The sequence below is a fragment of the Athalia rosae genome, chromosome 2 (genome assembly GCF_917208135.1).
Source record: "Athalia rosae chromosome 2, iyAthRosa1.1, whole genome shotgun sequence".
In the NCBI taxonomy this organism is placed as follows: domain Eukaryota; kingdom Metazoa; phylum Arthropoda; class Insecta; order Hymenoptera; family Athaliidae; genus Athalia; species Athalia rosae.
In genome coordinates this window covers 25,259,420-25,280,980 of record NC_064027.1, presented here as the reverse complement: position 1 = coordinate 25,280,980, position 21,561 = coordinate 25,259,420, and the positions used below count along the sequence as shown (strand labels likewise).

General features: G+C 39.7%; 1 protein-coding gene across 6 annotated transcripts in view; it reads left to right on the top strand.

Annotated features, from left to right (window-relative positions):
- Positions 1-21,561, top strand: part of LOC105689135 (beta-1,4-N-acetylgalactosaminyltransferase bre-4) — a 48,743-nt gene that overhangs the window by 19,109 nt on the left and 8,073 nt on the right. For all 6 annotated transcript variants that reach the window (XM_048651389.1, XM_048651392.1, XM_048651391.1 and 3 more), the window contains one exon: positions 15,419-15,772. In XM_048651389.1, the coding sequence (XP_048507346.1) occupies positions 15,419-15,772 (354 nt within the window). The remainder of the gene's footprint in view (positions 1-15,418; positions 15,773-21,561) is intronic.

Here is a 21,561-nt window from a genome sequence, read left to right as displayed (position 1 = left end):
ACAAACTTTCGTTTTTCCCCTTAATTCCGATTGGTTCAAAAAAAAAAAAAAAACTGATAATTTCATTAACTGTGTTCTAAATATACCTATACATGTATCGAGGCCGAGTGCACATGCGTTTGAAATATCATCACCCGCTCTGATCGTTGATAAAATATTTTACACCGATCGTAAATCTTAATGCACTTCAATCACGCACGATCGTAAATTCGAAGACAGTATAATTACTCAAACGTTAGATACACATCCATACATACGTGATTTATTTGAAACCGAAAAGAAAAAACGCATCGTATTTCAAACCGCGTTACTTGAATATACACATATGTGCATGATTTTTTTTTTCTTCGTTTTATCGCATAACTCTGTCACCTTTGACGAGCTAAGTTTAATCGAATAGTCATGGTAATGATTAGAAAAAAAAAAAAAAAGAGGGAACCGTTCAAGACTGTCACATAATCATTGGTCATTTGTCGGACTGTGTGTCATATTTATTATATACTTGGGAGAGTGTTGTAATTTCTCACTTCGTTTGTTTTATTTATTGATGAATTTATTTACCTACATACTTATTTGTATTACACCGATGTTATATACTCAACCGAGTATGTACGTACGTACTAATCTATGTGCGGTATGTACTTTGCATGGTACGAAACAGACGTCATTTAATTATATACACGCGCGTTTATATCCTGGTTTTCTTTTTACTTTTTTGCCCCTCAAGTTAAGATAGATGTAGATAATTATTATTAACCTGCACGCAACTAGAATTAGCACCAGTTTCACGGATAGACTGCAAACTGGTGTGTAGATACGTACGGTATCTACGTATGGGTACAATATGGAGACACTCGTGTGCTATTCTTTCAAGACAATATGGTGGTAAAAAAAAATAAAAAAAAAAAGGAAAAGAAAAGAAGAAACATGTTCGCATATGCTATCGATTTCCCATTTATACATCAGAGTTGTAACACACATCGCGGTTATGTGTATATATATATATATCTTAATAGTACATATTTCCTTATACACGTGTACGTAATAATGAGCTTTTGCAAAAGTGGACATTGAAGTAATAATAATTATGGATTATCATTATTTAGATTCAGATTTCGTTTCTCTGCAGGAACTCTTTTTCTTTTCCTCGTTAATTCAATTCAATGGAATGAGATCGTTCGAAAATCAGATGACGATATCTTGAGTACATCTGTGTGTGGTATATTTTTTTTTTTCTGCACGATAGGCTATAAAAATTTTTATGCTCTCAAATGTACGCACCTATGTACAAGTGTACATTTCTCAAAGCAAACAAACACGGTCGAAGATTGACCGATCGACTTCTCCGCAAATAAGCTACCTTATACGCTACATCGATCGGTCAATTAAGGTCGTCCACTCATACGTAGGCATTTTGATAGTCAAAGTGTAAATATTTACTTTTTAACTGGAGTATACAGGGCATACTTGCAGGAACAGAAGGTTCGGGAAATAACTAATTTTTTTACAGCCGCGCATCGGAGTTATTCTCGAAGAATCTGATGCAACCTAAACACAATTACATACGCGCATTCGAACGATACAGCGTGAGAAAGTTAATCGAAGAATTTATAACATTCTGACTGTTAGGTTTACAACAAGGTCGATGAACTGTACTGCTCACAGTGTTCGCGTGTACGTACATACGTATAGGAGCCCTTTAATGATCATTTAGAAACCAGTTTCCTCATTATTTTCAAGGCGTCGAAATAACTGATGGATTATACATGAAAGCACGCTCGATTACGACATCGTATATATGTATAGGTGTACATATATCGCGGATTATATTCCCTTCACACACGCATATACCTATGTACTGAAAATGAGGCGAGACCGGTTTCAGAAGTTTCATACCGAGGCCACGTTCCTCGTACGTAAATCTTCGATGAAAAAATATAATATCTCCCGCTCGTACATACTACGTAACAAATATACAGACAAGATGATCATGTATAATAATAATAAAATGATCGCTCTGGTGAACCTTGACCTCTTGACACTGGTCGTGAAAAGCTTCTAATCTCTCGCTCTCGTCGCGAGTCGCTTTAGTTGAGAAAATTTTTTTTGATCCTCGCTACGAGCCGCTCGCACATTCCTCGTCGCGCGGTATACATGCGTGTCCCGTAAGAGTGGGAGTTCGACGTGTCGTGTGTTCTTTAAATTGAATTACACAACCCGTCGTTGGCAGTACACACGCGTACAGGGTGGTCCGAAAAGAAGAGACGATTTTAAAACGTGGCGGTCGACGGTCGAACGCGCGAAAAACAGACGGAAATCCGCCAAAACGTTCGACAGCGTTATCGCTGGTCGTTTCAATATTTTTTTTTTTTTTTTTTTTTTTTTTTTTAAACCAGTTTTTCAGTCGCTGAACGGAGATTTTTTTCGATTCGAAAATCCAATCGAAAGTTTCCATCTCCTCGAGTCGCTTTGGAGAAAAACGAAATCCCCAGAATTCGTGGGCGAGTTCGGATTTCGTTGACTTTTGGAGATTGGCAGGTTCTTTTTGTTTGTTCCGGTTCACCCTGTACATCGAATTACGAACGGGTTATGGAGATTCTCGCGTTCGAGCGTACAGCTTCTAACTTCTACTACCCGTATATACGTGTACACGCTTCATACATATATACATGTATAAATACATATTTAACTTCTTGAGTAGCACGAAAACGAACGGCAAATCTGCTAGATCGTTCTCACTCGCTGCTCTCCTTCGGTTAGCTGTACTAACTCCGAGGCTTTTGTTGGGTCCGTGGCACAAAAAGTTGGAAAAAAAAAATCATATCCCTCAGGTCAGGGTCTCTCCGCAACACCGAAAATACTCCTCTCTCGTTTTCCCACACTTCTTCTTCCTGTATACGGACGCAGCTAAATTCTAAACCGGATAAAATCGTCGGCCGCGCATCCCGGTCGAGATATTAACATATTGAAAGTTTTTGGGCTATCGGGATGTGTAAATTTTTTTATTCTCCGCCGCGACATCGCGGAGAGAAATATCTCGTCCGGACGAATGTGCGTACAAAGCCTTTGAATTTTTTTCCTCAATTTTTCTCATATCATTTATCCGGTTGCGCGCGAATGTAATTTTTTTTTTTTTTTTTTTTCCCCCGACATTAATTTTTCCTCATAATCAGGTGTATCCGACGCGTAAATGGCCGCGAACAGTTTTTGTAATAAAACGTTTTATGAGCTAATGTTGAGCGACAAGTAAAGATAATCAGGAACGTTGCAGTTGTGGTATAATAATGCATTATGTTAATCGCGCAATTATCTTGACGTCCTTATAGCGTATAGTGTGAAGAATGTGAAAATTGAATCTTATTCCTGTTTTTTCTTTGATGTTATTTTTTTTTTTTTCTTCTGTTTGCCGTTTTCGATTCTCTTTTTCTCGATGGATCGTAAGAAGCTATTAGTAATCCTCCGAAGACCATATACTACACCGTGCGCAGGTGCGTTTCCTGCCACTTTTTTTACCTCGTGTTAATCTACGTCTCGCGGTGATTGACTATGAATTCTCATTGTTTTTTATTCATGAGAAAATTTCCGACTCTTTTTCGCTACCACGACTATCAATTAATTCCACTTACACGTGTGTTCGGTGTTAAAACACGTATAATATAACATGTGTATACGGTCATTCTACATAACCGAATAACAAGACTGTTTGCTTTGAGTATACAATACACGCTACCGGTGAAAGATGTTATTTCTTTGTTTCCTCTTAATCTTTTTAGCGAGATCATCTCATGACGTAACATAAACTGAAAGGCTACTATTACAACCCCATACACAAGTAACCGGTATGTCGACCTCGGGTAATGCAGCGGGCCATAAATTTACAAAAATAAACTAATCTCTCGGAGCCCGAGGATACAACTCGGCGGAATTGGATCATTCAAATTTTGGACAATGTCCAAAGATTTTTTGAAAGTGGTTAATCTTGAGTCATTCAACCTCAAGTCTATAATAAGGTGATTCTTATCACGTAGCCTTGATATTCAAGGACCCCACCGTCACCTCAAATTTTCACTAATTCGCGTTTCCTTGCCAAAGGTGGATTATCTCGCACGCGTAGAATTTGAAAAAGCATCGTTCTCGCCCCATCGGGTAGATTCGTCACGGATCCTCCAGCTAATAACACGAAACAGTTGAAACACTTCTCGAGATAGTCTACGTACGACTAAACCTCGTTGACCTCATCCTTCTCGACCCTTTTTTACCTCTTTAAACAACGCCGAGATTCAACCGCTCGTGTCAATGAGACCAGACAATATCGCCTCGACCTAGCTAACCCTAGCCCGCACCGTTCGTCTCCGTCCTTTCTTTCTTTCTTTCTTTTTCTTTCTGTTCATTCGTTCATTTTGTTCAGCGTTATATCTGGGTACGCCGTATAAGTCGGTTGTTGCACACACGTGTAACAACCGACTAACCTGAGATTGGATTGGCTCTGAAACGTCCCGACCGGGCGACCTATCCCGGCAAAGTGAACTTGCTCGTCCTCGAATGGTCTAGAAAACCAGGAAACGAGCCATGAAATTGACCATCCCAGGCACCATAGAAACTATATCTGTCCGCTACGACTGCGACCCGAAACTACGCTAAGTAATTATCCTGCAGAGACGAAGTAATGGAATAACCGAGTACGTAAGGATTTAAACTTTTGTAGCAATGTTTCATGGATCGCTAAAAACTTGAGAAGATTTGTTTGTTCGCGCTGTGACTGATTTTGGAGATATCGACGATGGAGAAGGAGAGGTAATCGAAAAATAATGAAATGGAAATATAAAACCACCGTAGAGGACGTCATTTCGTTGAGATCCAATTGCACGAGAAGAGGAAAAAACTGGAAACGAGCTCGTGTGAGGAAATAAGACGAATATTTTTTTTATCAAAGATAAAACTACCATTACTGGCGAAGGAGAGCCTTCCCGCATGAGAGAGTGAACGTGGTTTATTTTAACTCGTGCAATCCCAGCGAAACTCGCGTGACCCGTATTTTACTATAAGCTAAAACACTCTTCTCGGTTATTCTCACTGTTCTGACTTTTATGAGAAGTTGAATCACGGAGTCATCGTAGTCATCATCTTTGAAGCGAAAGAATTATGTCCTCGTCGTCGTGACGGATTTTTACCTTTTTTTTTTTGGTTGTTCGCTCATTTTTTACTCATGAAGTAACTCGGCGTATTCATTTATTGCTGATATCTCGACTGGATCTGGTTTTCAAAATTGCACTTGAAATAACGCGTACAGTATAAATCGGGTCTACTTTTACCTTCATACCTTATCTATGTAGGGTAACATTTTTAATAGTTCCGATCCTCCGCATGTACACGTGTGTATGAACATCATGGCGCACCGTACAGCAGACTACGCGTCTAATTCAGTGCTATTGTGATATATTACGCTGACGATGTATAGTTTGGATAAATTATTCCCTGCATCTCAACCAACGTAAAGCGCCGGCTATAATTTTACACTTATGCATATTACATGCGGTTTAGTTATATCTACCGGTTCGTATATAGGTATATAACGCGACCCTGTGGACGATGCCGCTACAGGACAAAGATATTTTACTCGAAATTTATGCCGGTATATACCTACCTACCTAATTATATAATTATTAAACCGAATCCACGGACGCCCCCTCCAATTAATCGATACAGTTCTTAGTCGGATGTATATTAAAAATGGAGCGAGTCACAAAATATACATTTACCGATACGTAATAGGGTATATTCCAAGGATAATAACAAAATATGACTGTAGAATTTCGTTTGATCCAATTCTTTGAATTAATTAGATAAGCTTCGCGAAGCTCTGTAATATGTCGGAACATAGAATATAATATATATATCTATACTTTGCTCTAGACTAGAAATCGCGTTTCGCCCAGTCTATTATTAGCTGTCTAACCGTGAGGTCATCTTGTTCGGCTTTTCGAACCGCCGCGCTGACCACCGGCGGTAGACCTTCGCGATGTGATCAACCGACAATTCTTCGACGCGAATTTTTCGAGAGAAAGTATATCGAATAAATAAATTAGCCCTTTCGGTTTTTCACTCGATCCTCCGAATTGATTCCCTTCTTTTTTTCTATTCCTGTGAATTCGTTTGCACCGCGCGACACGTCCGGTGCCGTTTACTTACCGCGAGGAAATTCATCGCAAATTTTCCAAACGAAATAATTAAAAAAAATTGAGTGAAATATCCGGACGAATACTTCGTCGGAGACGCTGACCCTGTGGTGCCCGGTATCGACGCGGAGATGAATATGCCCGACAAATCGCGCTTCCTCTTTCTTTTTTATTTCTCTCAATTTTCATTCAGCGATGACGACGACGATGATATATGACGATACGTTATTCGCCGCGTTACAATTCGTACGCTGACAAGAGACGTTTGTTAATATATTTTATTCTTTTTTTCCCTTTTTTTCGTCGATTCCGCATTATTTCGCAACGCCGCGCTGCAACTAGCGGCGGACGATCATACATTTTTACATAGGATGTGCGTACGTTACGTATATCGCATGTCTGCAAACGTTCGGAATAACGAATGATCCAACAAGTGTAGACCGTGTACCGTACGTAACTTGAACTTTCCCTCTCGATTAATGATTATTTGTGAAAGGCGTAACCCTCCGGGGGATTTCCTCCGATGCTCGACGGACGCAATTTTAATTAACAGTGTTATTTAATTACGCAAATCTAATCTACAAATGCGGTCGTGGAACTCCAACAAATTATCGGGTGGCGCGTATATTTTTCTGCAAATAATAGTGATCCGTGTCATGTGGGTTGTCGTTATGCGGGCGCTCAACTGGGCCAGTCTCCATGAATCTTCTCTATGCGTATATCAGTTTTTTTTTTTTTTATGACAAAACAACTGTGGCGTCATTCTTTAAAAAATTATGAATTTCGAAAAATCTAAAATTTTCTATACATATTTCGGTCATGTCTACATTACCTACATACGTTCAAGTATACCGAAAACTTGAAGACACAAATAACCGCTTAATATTCCTCATCCTCTCGATTGTTATGATAAATACTAAAAAATCACGAGCTAGACTTCAGACAAACATTGCGATTATTTATTTTTCCACATTTCTTTTTCAATTTTAACGATCTCGTCGGCAGTAGGTAATTGGGTTATACATTAATAATATTGTTCTTCACTAGGTACCGTGTAATTAGAATTTAAATGGATGACGTTGTTTGCCAATACAAAACGCACCGCTAAAACATGTCTATTGACCGAAATCATTCTCAACAACTGTCGGAATACATATATTTGAGTTTAAATTTTTTTTTTTTTTTTCTTGTTTTCCGCTGCTGCAATTTGTTGAATTATTACCTTAGTTTCTAGTCACGAGTTTTGCAGTCGAGAGAAACTCGTCGTCAGAATTAAAATTAGCAACCAGGTAACTACACAATATAGTATATACGGGGTGTCTTATTTTAACAAATGTAGTTTTTTAGAAAATATTTTAAAATCAGTTCGAGACCAGGTGACGTCAGGTTTTGTAAGAAATTCGATCTTTTCATGCATCACACTTGGCTCGTGCCAAAGCTTTGGCTCGTGCAACTCCGAACTCTCGTTAATTTCAGAGAACTGAAACTCTGGTCGGATTAATCTTCGATTCGGAGATCAATCGTACGTACGTACGTCGACTCCGTCGAACCCCTCGTTCAAAAACGGGAACCCTGTACGTTGCGGTTATTTCGAGTCTCGTATTTTTGACAAGAGTAGGTAATTATCTTCTTTGGTATAAGACGAATGAACGTCGCGCCGGCAGAGGTGCGGGAGGGTAAAGGAGGGGTCTTCCGCAGTCATCTGAAGTTGCATGTCATTAAGATACCCGTTAATCTCCTGAAAATGGGGCGCGCGCAAGGGACAAAAGCCAAGAAACGAGGTATACAGAAAGCTAAAACAAAGGTACAGATTGAAGTGCCAAAACTTTTTCCCCTTCGCACATTCGCCAGAATCTCTCAATCTCGAAAACCACCTCATCTCGCGACTCCTACCCTCGGATAATATCGATCGGCACGTCTTGAGGATTTTTTTTTTCTTTTTTTTTCTTTTTTTTATTTATTTTCTTCCGGTTCCTTCGACATCGTGCTAAAAAGAAACGAGAAAACCGATCAACTACCTATGCGGAAATCGCGGCGAATTTATATTTTCTTTTGGTTTTTGCTACCCCAACGTTTATGACGACGCGTTTCAGGTGCGGTCGTGACGTGTATTAGATTTTATGGCGAAGGCTCCTTTTTTCTGCCGAGAAAAAAAGAAAAAAAGAAAGAAAGAGAAAGAGTTCTGAAAAGTAACGAATACTCTGTTCGCGGTGAACAGAGCCGTTGTTGGTGCGAATCCGCGAATTCTGTTTTCTGGGCCATTCGTCATCCCCGTACCGCACGATTCATAACTCGTCGTGAGGGGGGATGAGGGATTGTCTGGCAATCAAAAACCCGCGCGGAACGCGCTGGCGTTTATCTTCCCGTTGAATAAAAAATTATCCTCATCCTCCCACAGTTTTACAGGTTTCAAGAAAAATGAAACGATCCCCGCTTCCCTCCTCTATCGTAATATGTTTCGCTCTTTTTGTTGTTTTTTTGTTGTTTTTTTTTGGGAATTTTTTGTCTCATCAATTTTTCGTTCTCATAAATATCTAATCTCAGCGATGATATCCAGCCCTTATCATCGATAATTGCGATAACATTAAATCGCTTTTTCCACGGTAGAGCTTACGAACCATCGATAATCCGCGGTAAAAATTAATCACCTATTTTTACCACCCGTAGGCGTTTGCTCACCACCTCATCAGAAACGGCGGTGAGAATTTTTGCACCTCTTGTAAACTGTGGAAATTATTATGGGATTTCGAAAGATTAGTCCGTTCAAATGAGATAGTATAATATTATCGGTAATATATGAATCAAATATTCGAACTATAACGATCTAATTTTTTTCTCGCTATCCTATTAAATTCTCGTCTGGCTTTCAACGTTATATATTATAAATTCCACCGATTCATCGGTGCGGACGATATGAGGGGCTCTGAAACATACCTCGGTGTCTGTCTTGGTTTTTTTAATCCGCCCGTCGACGATGATTATTATAATTGTTATCATTTTTTTTTTTCTCCGTTCGCATTGATTATTTTACTTCAGAGCTACGCAGCTGTGCTGTTTTTTTGTGTTTTTTTCTCTCTTCTCTTTTTTTCTTCGGAACCGTAACATTTTGATCGCGATTTTTGGTCCATTATCATTCGTCGTCGTCGGCCTTGGGCACATCTGCCGACGTGTCAACCGTTGAGGAAGGAGAGGTAAAAAAGTCAAACAAAAGGCTGTGCACAGTCAGTTTCCTTTTTGGCGACTGCCCGTCCCGACAGTAAATCGATTGTCACGTATTCTTTCGTTACATGGAAACGAAAAAATAAAGGAGACATGATAAGAAGGTGAACGACGCGCTGAGAGATCAGACCGTTTCGGCGAACACTACTGATAAAAATTCGACGTAGATAAGTAGATACGGTTGGCGCGTCTCTATCGAATAAGAGATCGAAATCTAAGCTTTTCACTTTTGCCAAGTATCGGCGATATTCTTGGGATCAGTTTGAAAAAAAAAAATAAAATAAAATAATAGTAATAATAACCCGTGCCCTACGCCATTACGTATTCGAAAAAGTCATTCGATTAAACGTCCAACTATTACGGCTTTTACAGTTCTGTGTGTATGTATAGAAGCTTTCAAACTTTCAACCATTCCCCGAATGACTAAAGGGATGTGAATCGGGAGTTTGAAACGAGATAAAATATCCGTCGCTTCCAACTATCTTTCTCGTCGCTCTTCTCTTTTCCTCCCACTAAAATCCACGTCCGATCTAATCAAACTTTGCGGTCCAAGCTTTTTCTTATACAGAGCTCTTCCGCTGTGAAGATTTTCCGTTGACCCTTTCGCCCCCCGCGTCTTATATCCCCCATTCCTTCCTCCCTTCTTCTCCTACCTTATTTTACTCCAAAGAAAATCTCTTTTATTAATTTATCCCCGAAGATTGATCGGGAAAACTCACCCTCTTAAGTCACCTAGAAATATCCTGATTCCCTCCTCGGTCTACTTATTATTTTCATTTCATCATCTCACTTTCCAATACCTCTATGCAAAGTTTTTTTTTCTTTTTTTTTTCTCTCTTTCGCTCTCTTGTTCCTCCCGTTACAGAAGTCATCCCGCATGTACACGTGATATCCACCTCTCGCAGAGTAGTTTTGAAAATTTTCCCGACTTTTCCGTCGGTTCAAACATCGAGATCTTTTGTGACTCGCGATTTTTCCATTTTCTTTTTTCTCCTCTCGCTTCCTTCACTCTCGTTCGCGAACGGTCGAATTTGAATCTTGAGTTATCAGGCGATGGGAAATGTTTGGGGAAAAAAATTTATGTGACCGATCGTTCACCGTTCGCAAATGGAAAATCGTGCAGTCCATTGATTTCCATCTCGCTCCGTATTCTTTTTCATTATAATTCGCGGCGCGCTTTCAATTCTTCTCTCTACAAAATACATTTGCACGCAGTATACCTATACCGAGCTTCGTCCTATCTTTCAGTTGCCACATGGCTGCCGTAGACCGTATATATTTGAAATTATAATAATTATATTGTATTCTCAACAGCGTCTGGTTCTTTACTATGCATAAAAGTTACGTACGTATCTGTATGTATATACACATCTATATATATATAATATCCATGTATTATATTCTCGACGGCGACACGACTCCGCATCGGGGTATTTCATATAGATATATACACGCTGATATTCATAATTATATACTATGTACAGTGATATCAATTGACCCGCGCATAAACCCGTTGAAAGCAATTGTCTCGTATTTTAATATATATATACGTACAAACTCGGTATCTAGTTTATTATTATGTATATCATGTACATGTACATATACATGATATAGTACACGAGTATTCGTCAAAGTTTCTTTTTTTTGTCAACTCGATATCCTTGGAGCGCTAATCTTACTGCGGACAATTAGTTATTCGTCGACATGCAAATATTGGTGGTAAAAAATATATCGACCACCTTTCGACGCGTGTTTTAATCAATTGATATATATTCGTACCGTTGACACTTGTACCGCCGAGAAAACGCGTTCGATCGCATCCTCCTCTTTTTCCCGTCTCGGATTAATTCACCATTCAGGGAAATAAAATTACAATACCGGTTATTGTTTAACCGAAGTTGTCATCGCCGGAATATACAGTCTATACAGTCGACGATCATATCGATCCATCGTGCGGTGTTTAGAAATTATGGACAATAATTGTAAATCAATTTTATAGCTATAACCAATCCCGAAGTATACATACATATATAGCAGATAATGTAACACGTGTGCGCTGGCATTGCTGCAGTTCCTATGTACATATATACTCAAGCGGTGCAGCTGCGCCCGATGCAGGCCACATTATCATATTTTCGAATGAAAAAATCAAGCAAGAAATTTTTCAAGCAAAACTTTAATTATAGAGGTGAAATGAAAAACCATTTATTCGAATGGAGAAATAACGCGTCCACGTATGTATCGTATACGCGCGTTCATATATTTACGCGGAGTGGTGCACAACTCCCGCTGATTATGCCCCTTCAGAGGATTGAATCAGTTTCGTTGGTCCTGAAATTGTCTAGAAACTCTCTAGACTCTGGAACCCGTATTAACTCCACACATACATATATATATATACACGTACGTATCCCGCCAGTTGAAAACTTTCTGCATTAATGCGTTACGTGCTTTTCAAATTGCTGCCACTAGACTCCGCGGTATAAGCGAAGCTGCATGTGCTTTCAATTCTATAATAGAACTGGAATATGAAAATAATATTACACAGAAAGTTTTGGCGGAGAACACGAATCGTACGGTATTTCGGTCGGTCGAGAAAATGAATCCGCTACCAATGGGAAACGAGATATCCGGACTCACCCCTGTTTTCGAGATGGTCGCGATTACACGGCGAAATTTCGCAGGATCTTCGCGCTTTTTGTCCCGCGACATTTTTTTAGATTCCAAACTACATCATCCATTTGACCGGACTAGTACATGTGTATCGAGATAGTCTGCCAAGGTCTTATGCAAGCATGCACGCATGTATATACCTGTGCACACTGTACAGCGTTCGTTGCAAAGTCAGGGAGGAATAACAAGTAGGGTCTGAGCCATCGGGGTCGGGGATCAGAAATCGAGGGCGCGATATTATCCAGGTGTCCAGGGATTCCTTTTCCCGTAGTATACGCGGTGCTAGAGAATTTCATTGAATCTACAATCTAGGATTTATATGCATGTGTGTACATACGTATCCGGGAGCGGTGATTTCGTATACCGATCCCGCGGGAGGGAGGACAGGGGACTCCTGTGGCATGTAATGTCATTGTCATCAACGCGAAGTTACTTGAGACTTTTTTTTTTTGTTTCATTATTCTCCCGAATTGATTCGTTCAGTAAAAGCATTTGTTTGTCGAACGATTGAATTCGTTTTATCAGGATTTACTCGTCAATTATCGATGTGTATCTATAGAATCCGAGTCGGGTTATGCAACAGCCGGTGTTTTTAATTAACCCATTTCAGTTGAATCGATAAAGTCCGCGAACGATCGGTGCAGTTGATCGCAGAGGTCAGTGAAGAAGTACAAAGAGCAATCGGACAAGCTCAATCTGTCATTGTTGAAGTAGGAAAAGAAAGGGATGACAAAAAAGTCATGAATGAAGTGACTATCCTCGTCGTTGAGTGAGAAAATTCTTTTGATTTTATCAATTTTCATTCGAAAATCGACAAACAAATTCCCTATGCACGGGCAATAGACAATTATCCGTGTATAGTGTGTTCGTTGTGTTGCGTTGTAATGTGCAGACTAGAATTTCCGTCTTTTTGGTAGAAAAAAAAATATGAGCTTCGCTCGTGTATCGATTTCCTCAATAATGAAATCATCCGAGGCTAGCCTGCTTTACTTTGTGTCACGCGCCGGGACAAATTAAATTTGTATGCTTAGACTGCGAGTGAAAATCCGATGATCTTCGGGATGAAATTTCCTCGCAGTATTTTAGAGCGTCCTATTTTTCAATTTATAATTATACCTAGAGGTAAAAAAAAAAAAAAATGTTTTCACCCGCTTCCGCGTCGCCTGGGTGCAGAGAATTGAAAAAGCTCGCTTCATTCGCCTGGGTCCGATATAACGAGCCTGTGCACAAAGAGTTGGCAAGTTTTACTACTTGAGAAAGCTTCTTGCGCGCCAACGTTAACTGACGTCATCGACCACACGCCCACAATTGACCTTAAACGTTACGTACCCCCAACCTTGAAGCGTGTGCGATTCGCGAGACACGTAGAGAACCCCCGAAAGAGTTGGAACGTCTGAAATGTATTCCAAAAATGGTCACGGAAATACTGAACGGAGAAAAGCGTTTATAACTGTCAGTTACGATATCCGAACGATACACCTGCCGCAACTCCACACTGTAACCTTGACATTAGAAACTTGATAGAAAATTCATTCACCCGAAACTGGTTAGAAAAATAGCGTGGCCGTACCTATCCATAGGGTGAGTTATTACTTGGTATACCTGGTTCGAGAAATTGGTGAAAACGTTTGTCGATATCTTGATTTTTTAATCAGGGTGAAAATTACGGGTCATATCTTATGCGTACGAAACACGTGATCCTCGAGTCACCGGTAGCACGCAGAAACCGCTGTACGACCCTTCGCCCTTCGCCCCTCGCCCCCGTCGCTCCCTTATTATATTTGTCTTTCGACTATATTTTGTGTTCTTTTGCTTCGAACTGTGACCTGCTGCTCTTATCGCGTTCAGGAGATATGGCCTTTTGTCCACTCGCTAATCGATACTACTTATACATAGGTATATCCCCGGTGGCGAGTAAATACAATACGCCGTGCTTTCGCGCGGAAGGTCCTCCACAGCGGATCCGGTGAGTCGGAGCGAGAGCGTTTTTTTAACCATTCAACTGCATCGGACCGTCCTTGTCCGCTTTTGGTTCGGGTTAATTTCGCACCCTGGTGGTGCATTGTTTCTACGCTGAAAATTCGGCGTTGTTACGAGCGAACGGTTCGTAAAACGATTCGCACAGGCGAATCTCGATGAGAAATTGCGTAGGTTTGCGAAAAAAAATTTTAACGATTAAAATCGGAGTACAATTTCGATACGGCTGGTTCAAACGATTTCGGTAATCGCACGTTCGGCGAAATTGCAGCGGTTACTCCGATCGCGACGCGATTCAAATTTTGCTTCCAAACCCTACGCAATTCGCACGACGAGTTGTCGACGAATCGCTGATATCGTTTGGTCGTAACGACGCCAAATTTTTGATGCATGGAAAAACAATGCGCCCGGTCACGAAACGGAGAAGGACAGTCCGGTGCCAGATAAACCCCCGAAAACTTTCTCACTCCAACTCACCGATTTTTCTATGAGGACTTTCCACGCAAACGCATGGATATACCTATCTTCGAATGCAGCCAAGTTTTATCCACCTTTTTTACTCCTATATACGTACTTTTTATTTCCGTTCGGTACACGTAAACGTGCGGAACATCGTGTGTGTGTATATGTATACCATGCATTATCTGACTTTCGACTTTTTGTTTTCGACCGCTGTAAAACTGGAAAATATAAAAACATAAAAAATAGGTGGACGCGTATAGATGTGGTTTATTGGCTTGTTTTTGTTTTTTTTTTTTGTCACCGCAGCTTTTATTCCACGTTTATTATGTATCGCGAATAAAATTGAGGAAAAAATAAAGGGAATGGTAAAATTGGCGGTAAGTTTTTTACCGTAAATGGAATATCGATGGACGTGTGACATGTGTATATCTTATATAATATTTCAATACGTGTTATACCGGCAGAACTTTTTTTTACGCGTACGTACGGTATACGTACGTACATAGGTAATATCGGTGTATACATGACGTTGTCACAGTCGGGGTCATTTCGTTACAGTCGAATCGATACGATGAATATCGCGTTTATACTGTACGGATACATCGCGTAAGTGCTCGTTGCGAGTACGTGAAATATTGGATTCCTATACTCGTTGTCGGTGAGGATCAGGCGAGAAAAAAAAAATGAAAGGTGAAAACTGTTGTAAATCGAACAACAATTATTCCATAAAAATACATCGACGACCTTTTCATCGCATGTTGAATTTGAAATGGCGTGAGAAAATTGGAACGATATATCTGCCAACTATTTTACGTAATTGGTTATACCTCTCGCATATGTTCCTTGTTTTATTTTTTTTTCATTCGCCGTTGTAAAATTAACGTGATATTTTTGTTTTACTCTGATTGCAGAAGTTCGGTTAAACTGAATATCGCTATAGTAGAAGACTGCGGGGTGGTGGGGGAAGATTTCGGTAAATGTGGCGAAATATACGGATCGACTTTTCCGATACTCGGATTAGATTACGCGTCATCGTCGTATGATAAAGCTGATCGAAGGGAAGGCCAACAACGCGACAATTTGAAGGAGGTATGTTGTCGCCCGTACGCAATGACTGTGCCTTCAGCCGTGGGACTGTGGCACCGAGCCCACCTCTACAAAGCTCTTGCCTGCATCGTACTAGCACTTATTGCTCTACAGTATCTGCTCAGCGGTGTCCTAGACAGAAGATCCATAGAAACGATCTTCCAGGTGAACGCCACTAGGTGAGTAACGAATATCGACACATTTCTATTCGTGATCGCTGAATTTGTCAAGTTCCAAAAAAAAAAAAAAAAATAACTCGACCACACCTTCGTCGTCGCTGCGCGTTTTACGATTGATGAAAAATAAATTGAATGCAATTTTCTAACTCGATTCGTTTTATCTTGTGTTATAAAAGTAATCGGTATCGCAGATGTATTTATGTCCATGTACGATCTTCATTTTACATGTGCAGCTCTGAACACTTAACGGCCTAAAATGTGGTCGAAACAGATAAGATAAAAGTAATAGACTTTGTTCTTATATCGTTTCCTTCAGATGACGTGCGATAATTCGATAAACTATAATCACGCAGTCAACGGTTAACTACGGAATTATAGTTTATCGAAAATTACTGTTCACCTGTGCGTTATGTATCAGGGTGGCCACAGAAAACGACTATTTTATTTCTGCGTCTCCGATGAAAATATATCGGTTCAACATGTTTCGAGATCCCCCTCCGGAGATCAGCTCGAAAGAAAAATAAAAAATCAATTTCTTAAAAATCAAAATCAAAATCAGACTCTTAGAACACGTTGATCGTTGAACTATAATATATTTTCATAGGAGACGCTGAAAAAAAAAATGCCACCCTATTGTAGGGGTAGATGGGGCAAAATGAGGTACCCTAAAAATTTTGTAAAATCCTCGAAAAGGACTTCAAACATCATTCTGGATTGAAATTTTTTTTGTTTTTTCTTAGCTCTAAATTATCTTCTCTTAGCACGATATGCCCTTAATGCGTTTGAAGACTCGTGAAGACTTTGGAATGCTATACTTTTTGTTTTTTTTTCTTTCAAGGATAAAACAAATCATTTTGCAGATAAAAATTTTCAACGAATCTCCAGTAGATAATGCATCGATAAAATATTTATGATACACACCCGGGCGTACGTTATCGGAGTTTTATATCTTGATCGTAATGTGTGTCATTTATCCTATTTTTCTTTTTTTCTTCTCAATTTTTCGACAAATTTTTTACGCAGACGTATGGCGCAACGAATTTTATCTGTACATACGCTCCGCGTGTTTTATCTCTATATTCACGAATAATTCCTCACGTGTAATATACGCGTGCGTATATATGTACCGGATATCTTTCAGATATCAGTTTCTCATAGCCATCGATTTTAACGACCTTCTGAACGCGCGCGTAACTAACGCGTATTTGTAAAGTAATGGAAAAAAGATAGAAAGAAGAATGCGGTTCAGATGATCCATGAACAGATGTTTCACATGCATCGGAATATCTGTATGATTTTAAAAATTTTGAGATTGTCAAGTCTGGTTCGGTAGAATATCATGTGTTTTACTATCGCACTAATGATATCTGTGAAGTGGAGTGATTTTTTTTTTTTATCGCGAGTCATGGTCCTGATAACGATAATTACGATGACGACGTCGATGGCTTTCACGGCGAACATCTCTTTTACAATGTAAATATTTCATCGAAATGAACGGAGGGAAAAATATGAAGAAACATTAGGGAAGAAGGAGGAGGATTCGACCGCGTAGTGTACTCAGAAAATTCAAGTCAAATAGAACAATGTAGAACGTGAATATATAGTATCTTTGATGTGGGGATGTGTAGGTTCTTGTGACGGACGCATAGTTATAGGTAATGGACACCACGTACAACCTGCGTCGTTTCGAGGAAAACAAATTATTCATTACACACCCGAATGCAAACTGAACATATGTACACACATAGTAGTTGAAATGTATACCGTGTAGCGGTGATACTAAACCGACATTGATTCAAATTGCTTGTTTATATCCGATGCTGTTATACTCGTTAAAATTGCATAGCCCTCAATGATTGCCTTACGAACTTCGAAGGTTAATTCGTAATTGTGAATTCCTTGAATGTAACTTTGTACCCATCAGCTTTAACGCTGTATATCTTCGAAAAATCTCGGCACATTCATTTGTCGTATTTTTTGTATTTCTATTAACTTGAATTTTTATTCTACAAGCGTCTACGGATATTCGCAACTCAATACAAGTATAACGGGGATGTAATTTTCTCATACACCGTAATAGAAGCTGATTTCATCGTAGCGTGTAATTGCGATGATTGAATCAACGAGAAACAAATCAAAAGTTGGGTCGTACACCCGGTCAGGTTGATTGTGAATCGCTTCGCGGCCAAGCTCGCTTCGACAATTTTTAGTAGGCGGCCCAGCTATAGGTATATGAAAAAGTTGTCCAAAAGCGCGCTTGGCGTACGTACCATACGACGATAATATACCTACCATCTTTTTTTTTATTTTTAAAAATATTCTCTTCATAATTTTTTTCATATCCTACCGCACGCATGCCTCAACTATTACACCTATTATAGAGTACATTGTATCCTGTAGTCGAAGAAAAAGAATAGTGGACGGAAAGAGAGAAAAATATAAAAAATCTCACCTAATAATCGCTAAGATATTCCGCAAGCTCGATATCAGTTAACATGCTTTTCAACGATGTGTTTCATCATTTCACGGAGGTCGTATATCGCTAATACCACGTGTTTCCATATATACTCGCTAATCATTTAACGTCTGCATTTCTTATCAGTTAATAATCGAAAGATCACCTAGCATTTCATTCGCTGGTAGTACGGATAATCGAGGTCGAGTTGTAAGGGAGTCGCGTACTATTTATAAAATTTTCGGGCCACGATAATTACGTTTAGAAAATATGTGATTTTCGTTCGCTCATTGAATCTGAATGAATTGACGAGGTATTTTATTTCGGGATTTTTGTACAATAACCGCGCGCGCGCGCGTTAATCAACATTATTCGTTCATGACCCACAGAGAAGAAGAGGAAAATAAAATAAGAAATCAATTCACCTTCGATGACTTCGAAGTATTTACGCACGAGATGAGGAGATATATTAGGTGTACATACGTTTCGAATGTATGTACGTTTAATTTGCGTGTATGCCAGTGAATATAATATGTTTATCAGGTGAAGGATAAACCTTGAAAACAACTTTCTTAAGACGAATCATTGTAAAGAATCCTGTTGATCGTACGGCGGGTTTGACGTCGATTTTAAATTGAAGAAAAAACATTTCGATTATTGTATCGTTAATTGAATTTTATTTATCGTCCCGTTCGAAACGTTTCCAATCTACCACCCTTATGCGCGACGATGACTGTCAAGTGACGAATATTTATGCGCGAAGAAATTTTCCGCACCAAAGCCAAAAGTCGTTCAAAAAGACTTTTGGTTTTGAGATCCTCGTGAATTTAGTTCCGTACACAAAATTCCGCGATGTAAATCAGCCGTAGCGAAGGTCCGGTAAATGGATCAAAGGCGTGCGGTAGCTGCAGGAAAACGCGACATCGCGCCTGCACAAGGAGTATGCAAAAGTTGGTGGTGGGAATGTTTCGTCGCCGGTGTGTCGAAACGATCTCATGCACGGTCTAATGACGTTGGTCCTGCGATAGGTTTGCCTTCGCTCTACCACATGCGAAACGTGTGTGTTCCCCGTTATGTACACTCTGCGACAGCTCCGCATATTATACGACGTGTGTAGACGACCGACACATTACTCGTACGATATATCGTCGTACACAATTTGGTTTTGCAGTTCAGCGGTTTACCTAACAAACAGAATTTCCATTTGTGAAACGTCCCGTGTGTACAGCCGTGCGTTACTCCCACGTCAATTAATTGCAATGACGGAATTTCGAATTGCATCGCGCATTGGTTTTTTCAAAGTTCTTTTTACTTTTGCCGGATCATCGTACTTCCTTTTTATTTTCTTTCTTTCTTTCTTTCTTTTTTCATTTCATTTTTTTTCCTCTCCGAAAAATGTCCTTTCCTTTGACCATATCAGATTGCGGTTACCATTTTCCTGACTATTCTGATTGCGAGACGTTGCGAGACGGTTATGCACCCTACGGTTGTGTCTGAATCGTATCCGCGCATGAGTGTATAAGTAGACAGATCTTTCGGTAGCTTTAATGTTACCGCGATAAAAGTTTTTCTCTCATTCTTTTTCTTCTCTTTCTCTTTCCCCTTATACTTCTTTTGTGAAACAAAGCGGATAGTAGAAGTTTTGCGCGATAAATTCAACCGGCTCTACTTTATAAGTATGTAGAGGTATATATGTATACCTACCTATAGTCTAAAACTAAACGCAAAATATACGTTAAGCGTTGAAAGATGGGGTGGTTTTCGGTACCTATACGGATATACGTATGATATAGCTAGTCGTGGGGTAACAAGTTTTACCAACTTCGAGATTAGATGAAACTTCTGACTTCCCATATCTCGACTCTTCCGCGGTCCGATACCGTTTACTTACAATTAATTTAAAGGAGAAAAAAAAATTAAAAAAAAAAAACCCCGATCATGACGTATGTGTAGTTACCTGTGTCGACGTATACTCGTGCGATAGACATACGTATAATAATAGAATTTGTTGAATCAGCTTACACAACTTGAACGAAAAATGCTCGAGGTACTGCAGGTTCGAGACAACTGAGACCGCATGGAGCGTACGGGTTCAAGTCTGTCGCTGAAAATGCGAACCCTCGGGGTTCCCAAAGTTTGACAAACTTTGAGATGAGATGAAAGTGTCAAACTTCACTTTACCCTTATTTCTTCATTGTCAGTCTTAACCACTCCCTCTCTAAAAACTCTTCTCCACTTGACTGGCACTTGAATCATTCGTGCGCGCTTGTCTTTCAACTTTCCGATCTAAAATCGACGGGACAATTCATTCTATTTGCATAGGCTTACGTTTCCGATTTTTTTAATTTTTTTTGATTTTTTTCCCCGTCGTTAACCGACAAATATTCGTACCTATTGTATACCCACGTAGAGAGAGCTAGACCTTCGCCGGGGTTATTTCAATGGCACTTACAGCCCAGTCGACGCTTTCGCAGCTCTAATATGCCGCTGACTTCACAGGCGGTCCGTACCGAAACTTCCGAAACGACACGGAAGATTTCCGTCCCGGAACCATCTCGGGTTTACCGATGTCTTTTTCTATTTTCCCCACATTCTCCCGTGTACTTTCTTTCCATCTCTTCCTAGTTAACATCGTACCGCGCGGAGGATTATTACATGGATATAAGGAATTTGACGTTTGCCTTTCAACTTATTGTAATATAATTATACTATCCGCGATTTCGGTCCGTTGAAATAATTCAAACGACGTTCACCCACCCCTCCCGCTTACCTGCCGTTATATACATATAAGTATAACAGAATATCCTGCAGCTGTGCTTTCTGATATAATAATTGCTTACTCAGCTGAAACGATATCGTTTAGAACGCTCTGAAGAAATTCTCATTATTTATACCCGTAATTATTATCGTTGTTATGGTAGGGGTGAAAAAGATGAGAAAAAAGAGAGAAAGGAAGGGAGGAAAAAATTAAGGAAAAATTAGTTCCGTTTGGTGGGAAACGTGTTGAACGATTTTATATCTTCACGTCTACCGGTCCACACTGAACTTACCCCCTACGACGGCCAACTTGGGTACAGATTTGTTCGATTTTTTTGAATTCTGGAGACGAAATGGAAGACGGGACTTCTGGTGACACGATATATGCGTAAAGAAAGAGAAAGAGAGAGAGAGAACGTATACGTTATATGGGGATAACTTTGTATAGAAAGTGTTGATCCCGAAAAGTAACGCCACCGCGTATAAGTATACGATACAAAAACACCCAATAATTGTGCACCCAACCTCAAACTTTTGCGAGATGTGTTTTCATATTTGTTCTGTTTTTTTTTTTGTC